This window comes from Lytechinus pictus, chromosome 2, assembly GCF_037042905.1.
Source record: "Lytechinus pictus isolate F3 Inbred chromosome 2, Lp3.0, whole genome shotgun sequence".
Taxonomy (NCBI): domain Eukaryota; kingdom Metazoa; phylum Echinodermata; class Echinoidea; order Temnopleuroida; family Toxopneustidae; genus Lytechinus; species Lytechinus pictus.
This window is the reverse complement of record NC_087246.1, coordinates 37,378,197-37,389,959: the sequence shown is the minus strand read 5'-3', so window position 1 is coordinate 37,389,959 and position 11,763 is coordinate 37,378,197. Positions and strand designations below refer to the sequence as shown.

The following is an 11,763-nucleotide window of genomic DNA, read 5'->3' as shown; positions in this document are numbered from 1 at the left end:
GATTCCCATGACCTTGGTATGTTATAATTTTCACAATTCGAAGTAATTTGAATTTCAAACTAACTATACTTAACTATAATCATAATTAATCTAAAAATTTAAGAATTAGAGCAATTTAACCCTAAAAGGACATGGCTATTTGAGATGTACTGAGGACTGGGGGGGGGGGGGGGCATGATGGCCCCCTTCTGAAATTTGGCACGCACATTCTTTACCACATAAACTACAAGCTATTATATAGAAAATTATGAAAATAATTATTTTTTATTTATTATTAATAAAATATGCAAATTTATTCATGAAAAACATTATTTGCATATTTAACACCCAATTTCACTTCAAATTCTCTTCTTTTTTTGGCAGATGTCATCTTTGTAATCTAATTTAAAGGCTTCCACAAAGAAAAATTGCGAAAGCCAATTTTTTCCTTGTGTATTTCTTTGTTTTTTTTATTTCTTATGTACATCTGTGTTTTTTCATTTTTTTGTTTTTCATTGTTTTTTTCAATGGAAATTAGTACAGACCATTTAAAAACTAAATTAAACCCAAATTTGTAAAGCAGACCAATTAGAACAAAAAATAATCACCCTTTTATAAATTTCATCTCCCACAGTCTTTGTACACAAAGTATAAAAATTTGCCTTTTTCGGCATGACATTGCCTCGTAAAAAGTCACGTGACGTCGCGATGCTATACCCGTATGTCGCGAATTAGGTCTCAAAGGTTTTGAGAGTCTTCAAAGAGAAAAGTCATAAAATTTTGCGGCGCTATCTTTTTGCGTTTCGGAAATATCGCGCGAAGCGTCGAGGGGGGGGCATCATGGCCCCCAATCCTTTTAGGCTTAAGGTACTAAAACTTGGATATTAGGAATTTGACAAATTCTTGCAAGAATTTTGATCGCGCAGTTAGTATTACCTACATCATGAAATGGTACCCTCTTTAGTAAAACGACTTTTTCCTCTTTTCTTTGAAGGCACAAAGTGGCGACAGGATGTTGGAGCTGCCGGCCCTCGGGAGACCGATGCAACTTGGAATGCTCTACGACTGTCGAAATGACACCCTTATTCCTGGCTTTACACTGTGGGACCCGGAAGTATTAAAGAATGACCGTGACGTCCGCAACCAACAGGGGACTCACTTCAACGTCATTACGTCAGATAGCATTAATGACAAATCGTCGGCCCTGAGCATTGAGGCTTCTCTGAAAGCTAGTTTTATGGGCGGTCTGGTTGAGGTGAGTGGTGCTGCCGACTACATCAATGACAAGAAGACGACTAGTCGACAATCCCGCATAACACTTCAATACAAGACCACGACTAGGTTCGAACAGCTGACAATGAAACATCTCGGAAGACACAATGTGCAACACCCATATGTCTTTGATCAAGGTATAGGTACACATGTTGTAACAGGTTTATTGTACGGGGCTCAAGCTTTCTTTGTTTTTGACAGGTATTTGAAGAATGACGAAAGCAACCAGCATGTGGATGGGCACGTGCATGCCATCATCAAGAAAATCCCAAGCATCAGTATTAAAAGTGAAGGTGATATGACGCTCACTGAAATCGAGAAAGAAGAAGTTGACAAACTTCAGTGCAAGTTCTATGGTGATTTTGCGCCTAAGAGCAACCCTGCGAGCTACGAAGAGGCTGTATTTATGTACACCCAGCTGCCATCAATGTTGGGAGATAACGGAGAGCTCGCTGTACCTCTTATGGTATGGCTTCATCCATTGTCGAAGTTGGACAGCAAGGCAGCAAAACTGTTCCGAGAAATAAGTGTGAACATAATTGGACAAGTCCATGACATACTCGAGGGTTTCGATCAATGGAAGACAAGATGTGATGATATGGTAAAAAACAACCTCTGCACGGACTTCCCGAAATTCACGGAGAAGCTGAACATCTTTAAGAAATTGCTAATTGAATTTAAGCAGGGTTTCCAGCAGAAGATCGCTCGAGCACTCCCACAAGTTCGTGGAGGTGATGCAGTAGAACAGGTGCTGATAGACATCGTTTCTGACTGCCTGAAATCTCCTTTCAATTCGCGACTGGTGGAACACTGGCTGAAATGCAGAGAAAAGGAGATGAACATCGTAAAAACCTTCATGAAAGGTTTGGCCTCTATCAGAGTCATTAAATCTCGGGAAGACCTGGATGAACTGCTATTAGATTTATCCGTCGAACATGTAGTTGCGTTTTCTTTCTCTTCATTGGGGAAAGAAGATGAGTATCTAAAGGCACTGACACGTTTCATTTGGACTCAAACAGCAGAGTCATATTCACCGCAGAAAGAATGGTTTGACAACGTGGCAATGTCAAAGAATATGAGAATGAAAGCCAAACAGTTCAATGAGTTTGCAAATGTGAATAGTGCGTCGGAGAATACAGTCTTTGTCATAATGGGCTTCAATGATGGCGAAGAATCAACCGCCGAAGGTGGCTCACTCTTTCACTACGAACATGGGGTCCTTACCACAAAGGACTTTGAACCCCCTGGTGTGCCTGGAAAACCAGAAATTCCGAAGATATGCCATGATTCTGCAATGATCAAATGGGCAGCACCACAGTCAGGGCTTTCATGCATCCAATGTTACCATGTGAAGTACAGAGAAACGTCACCAACACAGGATCCTATATGGCGTGAGTTCAGGACAGATGCTACAGCTACTCTTGCAACCGTCCCAAATTTAAAGGCAAACACCACGTACGAATTCTCGGTAGCAGCGATTTGTGAGGTTGGGCATTCTCAGCTTGGTGCAGTTAGTGAGGTTGCTACAACCCTTCCTACGAGCCCTCCATATAATGTGCGAAAGAACCAAATGTCCGAGGTTAGCATAACTGTGGTGTGGAATAAGCCTGATGTGATAGGTAAAGGCGTGAATGTGATAAGATACAGGGTGAGTTATGTCCCGTCAGCTGACACCGATCCAGATCACATCTTGCTAAATGAAACTGACGGAGATGTTTGTTTGTGCACATTAGAAGACCTGGATCCAGGAACTACTTACAAAGTATCAGTCTCTGCTCTCTGTGGAACAGCCAATGACAGCGCCTTTTCTAAACCCGTAGAAATAACTTCAGTATCTGCAGTAAACCAACGCATGAGAAATTTCAGGGAGCTGATAGAGAAGTGCCATACACTGAAGATAGGGGATCATTCGAAAGGGGAACCATCTTTGTACAAGTTACCTCTGACCAAAGGAAGACATGGTGCACGCAGTAAATACCAGACATACTACATCGGTCGAATGAAAAATGAAGCAAAACGACATTTTGTTGCCATGGTTTTAGGAGCGACAGGAGCAGGAAAGAGCACTCTAATCAATGGGATGATCAACTATATCTTTGGCGTTGAATGGAATGACGACTTTCGTTTCAAGATTATTGCAGAAGAAGGGGAGAACAAGGCTGGTGGCCAGGCACAGAGCCAAACACAGATGATCACATCGTACACGATCAACCCAACCAAGTGGTCACATCTGGACTTCAGACTGACGATAATTGACACACCAGGATTCGGTGATACGAGGGGTATCGCAAGAGACAAAGCCATCGTTGATCAAATTCGTGACTTCTTCTCAGATTCATCCCTTCACCACGTGGACCATATTGATGCCATTGGCTTTGTCACTCAAGCATCCCAGGCAAGGTTAACACATACTCAGAGGTATGTGTTTGATTCCGTCTTGGCAATATTTGGCAAGGACATTGAACAAAATATTATGCTGCTAGTGACATTTGCTGATGGACAGAAACCTCCTGTGATAGACGCTATCAAAGCAGCCAAGATTCCATGCTCGAACAATATGTTCAAATTCAACAATTCTGCTTTGTTTGCTAATAAATCTGATGTTGATCAGTGTTCAGCTGGCAAGAGTAGCTACGATGTCGGGAGTAATGTTGATAACATGGAAGAAGGAATGGACGATTGCTTCGACAAAATGTTCTGGAAGATGGGCGTCCAAAGCATGCGGCGTTTCTTCTTCGCTTTGAGCCAGATCGAACCAAAAAGCCTTTCACTCACACAAGAAGTCCTTACGGAACGCCAGCGTTTGGAAGTAGCCGTGGAGGGTCTACAGCCACAGATCCAGATGGGATGTGGCAAGCTTGATGAGCTGCAAGAGGAGCAGCGGATTCTGGAGCAGCATGAGGCGGAAATTGAGGCAAATAAGGAGTTTGTGTACGACGTGGAAGTTCAGAAAAGTGAGAAGATTGATATTACTGGAGAATATATCACCAACTGTTCTCGCTGTCATTTCACCTGTCACTACCCATGTTACATTGGTGATGACTCTAAAAAGTTCAACTGCGCAGCCATGGCGGAGAACGGAACATGTATATCATGTCCTGGCAAATGCGTTTGGAAAGTACACTTTAATCAGGCATACAGATTTGAATATTACACTGAGAAGGAAACTCGGACATATGCAGACCTTGAAAGTCGTTACAACGACGCAACTGGAAAGAAACTAACTGTGGAACAAGTTGTCAAAAAACATCAGGAAGAATTCGTTAGCGTACAGGAATGTGTGTATCGTCTAATCACTGACTCACACAGGAGCCTCAAACGTCTAGAAGAAATCGCATTGAGGCCGAATCCTCTCAGTACATTAGACTATGTGGATATCTTGATTGAGGCGGAACAACTAGAAGCTAAACCAGGATGGAAAAACCGTGTTAAGTCTTTGCAGGACGTGCGCAAGGGAGCAGAAATCATGTCCAAAATCAAGCAAGCGAATTACAATCCCTTTCAGCATTACCAGCAGCACTTCGGCGTAAAAGGAAAGAAGAAGAAAGGAGTATTTGCAACCTTTTGTGAGTTTGTTTCAGGACCATTTCGAAGTGGTAGTGGTGGTCACACTGGTGTTTGATTTGAGTATATTCAGTCGTTTCTAAACATATGCACATAATGATTGCAAACGTACTAACATGAATGAAACGTTCACGGTAAAACTTAAATGGTGCTCATCCGCTTATTTTTTCTGTTGACCTTGGTGACCATAATTATATGGCGTACGTGTAGATACTATTTGTCTCTAATCTCTCTCTCGATCAGTAGTAAAAGAGAGCCTTTTCAAATGACAATCTACTTGAATTCACTGCTGCAAATTAAACAAGGGATTGTTTTAAAAAAATGTACGACGTGTGTATGAAAATTCTGATTAAGTTATTTTCTAAAAGTAGTTCAAATAACTGTAATTTATAATTGATGAAAGCAGTGGAACATTATATTTCTCACAGAATAATAATTCTCCATGTGTTATTCAAACTACTGTAGTCGATAATTTCCTTGATTTTGACAGAGTGTGATAATTCTTTTTTATATATGTACTTCATTACAACCCAGATTTGTCTTTGGCACTGGCACAGGTTTGCAAATAGGCATATGGCTGATTTTAAAAAAAGCCATCATTTTAGATATCTCTAGGAAAGTAAATTACTGAACTTTTGAGAATTTATGTCGTTCAATACCCTAAAACTGCCTTACCCAACATTCATGAACTTGGAGCCCCATTACTCGGGAACACAAGTTGAGAAATGAAAACCAATGTCAAGCAGTTTTACAAGGTTGATATTACCAAAAAAAATGTGTTGCATTGAGTCTTAGCGTCCCTCTGCGAAATGAGTTAGGGCCTTTTCGCACGTGAATATTGAATCATCATTGTAATGATGATCGCAAATCGTCTTTAGAATCATCGGACCTTTCACACCGTATTTCGTAACGTAATATTAGTGAAACTTAAAGGTCAAGTCCACCCCAGGAAAATGCTGACTTGGAATAAATAGAAACAAATCAAACTAGCATAATGCTGAAAATTTCATCAAAATCGGATGTAAAATATGAAAGTTATGACATTTTAAAGTTTCGCTTATTTTTCACAAGACAGTGATATGCACAACTAGGTGAGTCAGTCGATGATGTCCTCCACCGACTATTTCTTTTGTTTTTTATTGTTTGAATTATACAATATTTCATTTTTTATAGATTTGACAATGAGGACCAACCTGACTGAACCATATAGTATTAAACAATGCTAATTCCACATGTTCAGGGGGGAACTAATCTTTGTTTCACTTGACAATGAGGAGAAAATTAGAAAATATCATATTTCATATAATACAATACAAAAGAAATAGTGAGTGGATGACGTCATAGTCTCCTCATTTGCATACCAGCCAGGATTGCATCGTTAGGGTGTTTGTATATATAGTGATAAATGAAGGTTAGATGTTTAGCCCATGTTCAACTATACCTAATGTGATTATAATCTACTGTCATTGTGCCTGTAGTAATCGTGGCTAATATAAGTGTTGAGATAATTCATAACAATATTTGCGACTAAACTTTCCCGACACAAATTGTACATTCCTGCTGTGTATATAGATTCAACGTTTTAGTATCACCTGTTTATGATTCTATTAAAATATATCGATAATGACAATTTGTATAGATTAAAACAAACTATCAAACTTTATCTTAGGTTTAGCATACTGATGGACGATGTTGGAATAAACTCACGTGGATCAAAAGGTGATATGTAAAGATAGTACGATAGCAACCATAGCCTATATTATGAAGTTATGTGTAGATTGTAGATCACTTAAGATTTATTTTCCTTGGTTAATCGAAAATCAATTTTCAGCTATAATAATGATGATTATCCATCAAATCAAATTCAAAACACTTGCCCACATAGATTCAAAATTATCTATTTACATAATAATTTTTATTCATTTGTTCTCTTGTTTTCAAATGAACACTTAATTGCATACAGAATTATAAAAACAGTATTGTCAGTCTTCCATGTCTGAGATATTTACGATTAAATCGGTTGAAAAATTAATTAATTAGAGCACTTGTGCTACATTGATCATGACTTCGAAAATAACGTACCTTGATTTGTAATGAGATAGGAATATTTCAATGTACGATGGTGATCATTTACATTTTAAAAAAATCTTGTTTATCGTACATGTATTCAAACCATTCAAATGTATTTCCGCAAAAAGTAACTTGTTCAGCATGTTCAGGTATGAAATAAATTTTAGATTTTGTTTTCATTCTATGTTCTGGAGTTACCAATCAATAATTGTCATGATTAAATGACATGAATGACGTGATTTCATTCTCTCAATATATCGCTTTGGTAATGTGAACACAAGATTACTTTCCAAGAAGATCATTTCAGTATTGTTCATGTAAATTCAAGGAGTTTATGTAAGAATTTTGATACTTGTCAAGAATTGCTCTCTTCTGTTGAATATGAATATAGTCTTTTATGTGTAACTGAATCATGGCTGAATGACAAATCTCCAGATTTATTTAATATCAGTGGTTATTTACTTCTTCATGTTGATAGAAATGATATGAAAGGTGGTGGTGTTGCTATATATAAAAGAATCTTATCATTTTTTTATTAGGAAAGACTTACAATTTGTGAGTAATAGCGCCGAATCATTATTTGTTGAAGTTGAAAACTGTGATTCCAAAAATTCTGTTATAGGTGTTGTTTATCGACCGCCCCACTTAAATATTGAATCCTTCTTCGTTGATATAGATATTATTCTTCATAAATTTACGACCGAAAATAAAAATATATATTTATCTGGTGATTACAATATTGATATTCTGAATATTAACAAACAAAGCCAAACGTTCGTCATTGTATTGAATTCGTATGCATCATATCCTTTTATATATAGATAAACCGACACGTGTATCTGCTGTAAGTTCTTCTTTAATCGATGATATTTTTTCCAACAGTGACAAGCAACATATTTCATCTGGTATATTATATTCTGATGTTTCTGACCATCTCCCTATATTTATAATCACTACACTTGGACAAAGTCCAAAGCCTGTTACAAATAATAATTATATTCGAAAGATGTCTCCTGAGAATATGCAAAGTTTTATAACCGAACTTGAAGCCGAATCTTGGGTTGATGTTTTATCCTGTAATGATGTTGATACAGCATATAACTTATTTATTGATAAATTGCATTGTTATTTAAACCATACAATTCCAAAAGTTAGGCAAAAAGGTCATCAAAAACTCCCAGAAAACCATGGATTACTTTTGGGATTGTAAAGTCAATTCGAAAAAGAAACAAACTTTATAGTTTGAAGAATCCTTCATCTGAAAATATTAGTAAATATAAAAGATATAAAAATGTTTTAACATGTATTATTAGAAATGCAAAGAAAACATATTATTCACAAAAATTTGAAAATGCTAAAGAAGATATGTCAGCCACTTGGAAAAATATAAACGAATTATTAGGGAAAGCAAAGGATGTAAATTTAAATCATAAATATTCACATGGTGATTTTGTATATGAATCATTAGATGATACTGTTAACGGTTTTAATGATTATTTTGTTAATGATGGGCAGGAATAAGCATTAAAAAAACCACAACTAATTTTGCAGATTATCTACACAATTCATGCCAATATACATTGTTTTTTAATCCAACAAAGTCTGAGGAAATATTCAAAATCGTAAACAATCTTAAAAACAATCGTTCTTTTGGACATGACGAGATCAGTAACTACCTCCGTAAAAAATTATATTAACCATCATAACACCTTTCGTTCATATATGTAATATTTCAATGTCAACTGGAATTTTTCCACTTCATATGAAAGTTGCAAAAATCACTCAAATTTATAAAAAGGACGATCGGACACTTATTGAGAATTATCACCCTATCTCTGTTCGTCATTTTCTAAAATACTTGAACGTCTTGTTTACAATATACTAGTTTCATTTTTGTCATTACATAATTTATTAAATCCATCCCAATATGGTTTTCGCAAATTTCATTCTGCTGATTTAGCTCTTGTTGATCTTTATGATAAAATTTCTTATCTTTTAGCAAAAAAAAAGAACATGTAATTTGTGTTTTCATGGACTTAAGTAAAGCGTTCGACACCCTGGATCATTATATACACAACAACAAAAGTAAGTCCCCCCTAAATCAAATTGCTGTAACTTTTGAACGGAATAATTTTGAAATATGATATTTCGTAGGTGGTTTTCCTTCACTTATTAAGCAACTCCTGGGGAAATATGAGATTGAACGGCTGTGTCATGCATGAGTAATCAAAGATTGAATTAAAAATGACAATTTTTAAAAGTCACAAGAGTCGTTTTTCAGATTGTGTAAATACAAACTTGGGCAAATGTTGTTTCTAAGTAAATTTGTTGTTAATGCTGTTTTACTATCCATCATTTAGCCACTTCACCCAAAATTTTGAGATCGTATGTTTATGGTTGAGTGAGCACAATGTTTTGTGACGTATCATCATAGGGGTTTATGGCAGTATCCCCTACAACTTGTTAAAACATGGAAAATTGGAAAATGTTGGTGGCCTTCCCAAAATTGTTTATATTGTCATTTGTTCTAGAATTAACAATTATTATTATTGTTGTACTTTAATGTCATATTGTCACTAATAACTTGTTTTTGATGGCTGCAATATGAATTCCTATCTAATTCGTTTATTGGAACAAAGAGTCAACATTATTTTCATATCTATGGACGACACAAAATTGTTGTCAACCCCAATTATAGAAATAAGCATAAGATTTACCTGTAATGATATTATTATTGATGTCGCGGGAAAGAATGGATTTAAGGTAGTGTAATCCTTTATTTGTTTTCATTATAAGTCAAGTCACTGAAACTCTATATCCAAATTGTATTCTTTATAGTAAATGTAAAATTGCTAAACTATTCAGTTTATGGAGAGGCACGAATGAAAATAAAATGTGACAGAATCACTTCAGATGGATAATTTTTTGAACAAACTTTAAATATTAAATATCAATATAAGCTTTATATGCACTGGTGTGTATATGCATATCTCGGTATGTATTTTTTATGTTTTTGCTCTTCTATGTTTGTGCTCTCTAAGTTATTTAGATTGAAATACATTGCGACCAGGGACCATCTCAAAGTTTTCAATCTAATAGATTTAGAATTCAATCTTATTCGATCGAAACTTTGGATCCAATTTTGAATTGGTCACTGACCACAATCTATTAGATTTGACTTTCAATCTACTGAATTTAGAGAGTATGTGAGACTGGATTTGCGTTCAGTGCTTTGAGCATGAAGCTAGTTCGGATATGTGAGCATGTGTGTTTGTGTCCTGCTTATTTTGAATGACCATTCGTAGGTAAGTTGCGTGGGTCTCAGTTCTGTGACAACCTGTGTTGTTTACGAGGGTGTGAGGGTGTGTGTGTGTGTGAGGGAGGGTGTGTGTGTGTGTGAGGGTGAGGGTGTGTGCGCGTAAGGAAGTTTGCGTTTTAGGCGAAGGCGATTGTGTGCGTGTCTTCAATATTTTGATGGCTGATAAATTTCTTTGACCGTTCACGTAAATGCAATTTTCTTCCATGGACCTGGCCACGGAGGATTATTTATTCTTCCTGGGGGTGCTGTGCTGTGACAATGCTCAGCACCCCCAGTAACAATAAACTAATCCTCGTAATAGGTCCCCGTTTTCTTCGATGCTTTTTAAATAAGTTTTATACAAATGGGTTCAAGTTTGCACCCTAAAATGCACTCCTGCACTCTAAAAAAGGTTTACTCAATATTGGATAAAATGGGAACATGCATGTTGGTTGGGAAAAAAGATACTGACCAAATATTTTGTAAATTTTACGCAATGTTGCGTTTAAATTAACCCTTAAATCATGCGTTTAGCCCAATATGGGGTAAAAAAAATACCCAACAAACATGCATGTTCCCTTATATAATAACAATGATAATAATAATAACAATAACGGTATATTTACCCAGGGTAGCCACTTCAGTTCCGAAAACAGTTCTCCCCAGCGGGCCCTGCTATTATTATTACCCCGGCTATGCTATTCAGGTGCACACGTGTTTTTGAGGAATTCCTGCCGGTACCCTTTTACCTCACCTGGGTCCTTTCTACCCAATATTGAGTAAAATTTTACTCGGTGTTTGTAGAGCGTGACAAAGATTTTTGGTTGCAATCTGGTACTTTAACCCTAAAAGGACTGGGCCATGATGCCCCCCTCGACGCTTCGCGCGATATTTCCGAAACGCAAAAAGTTAGCGCCGCAAAATTTTATGATTTTTTTCTTTGAAGTCTCGTGCAACTTTTGAAATCAAATTCGCGACGTCACATGACTTTTTACGACACAATGTCATGCCGAAAATAGCTAATTTTTACACTTTGTGTACAAAGTCTAAGGGAGATGAAATCCATAAAACGGTGATTATTTTTTGTTCTAATTGGTCTGCTTAATTAATTTAGGGTTTAGTTTAGTTGTTAAATGGTCTGTAATAATTTCCATTGAAAAAAACAATGAAAAACAAAAGATGAAAAAACAGAGATATACATAAGAAATTCTAAAAACAAAGAAATACATAAGGAAAAAATTGACTTTCGCAATTTTTCTTTGTAGAAACCTTTAAATTAGATTACAAAGATGAGATCTCAAAAAAAAAGAAATTTTGAAGTGAAATTGGGTGTTAAATATGCAAATAATGTTTTTCATAAATAAATTTGCATATTTTATTCATAATAAATAAAAAGTAATTATTTTCAGAATTTTTATTATACTATCTTGTAGTTTATGTGGTAAGGAATGTGCGTACCAAATTTCGGCGCGACCTCGCGAACGGCGGCCGAGATCAGAAGGGGGGCCATCATGCCCCCCCCCCCATCCTCAATAGATCTCAAATAGCCCAGTCCTTTTAGGATAACACGAAGATGCTTT

General features: G+C 36.5%; 1 protein-coding gene across 1 annotated transcript; it reads left to right on the top strand.

Annotated features, from left to right (window-relative positions):
• The first annotated feature begins 925 nt into the window (after positions 1 to 925).
• On the top strand, positions 926 to 9,850 carry LOC129254279 (uncharacterized). The gene is made up of 2 exons (XM_064115697.1): positions 926 to 1,320; positions 1,453 to 9,850. The coding sequence occupies exons 1-2, from the start codon at positions 992 to 994 to the stop codon at positions 4,871 to 4,873; spliced, it is 3,750 nt and encodes a 1,249-aa protein (XP_063971767.1). The 5' UTR covers positions 926 to 991; the 3' UTR covers positions 4,874 to 9,850.
• The last annotated feature ends 1,913 nt before the right edge of the window (positions 9,851 to 11,763 follow it).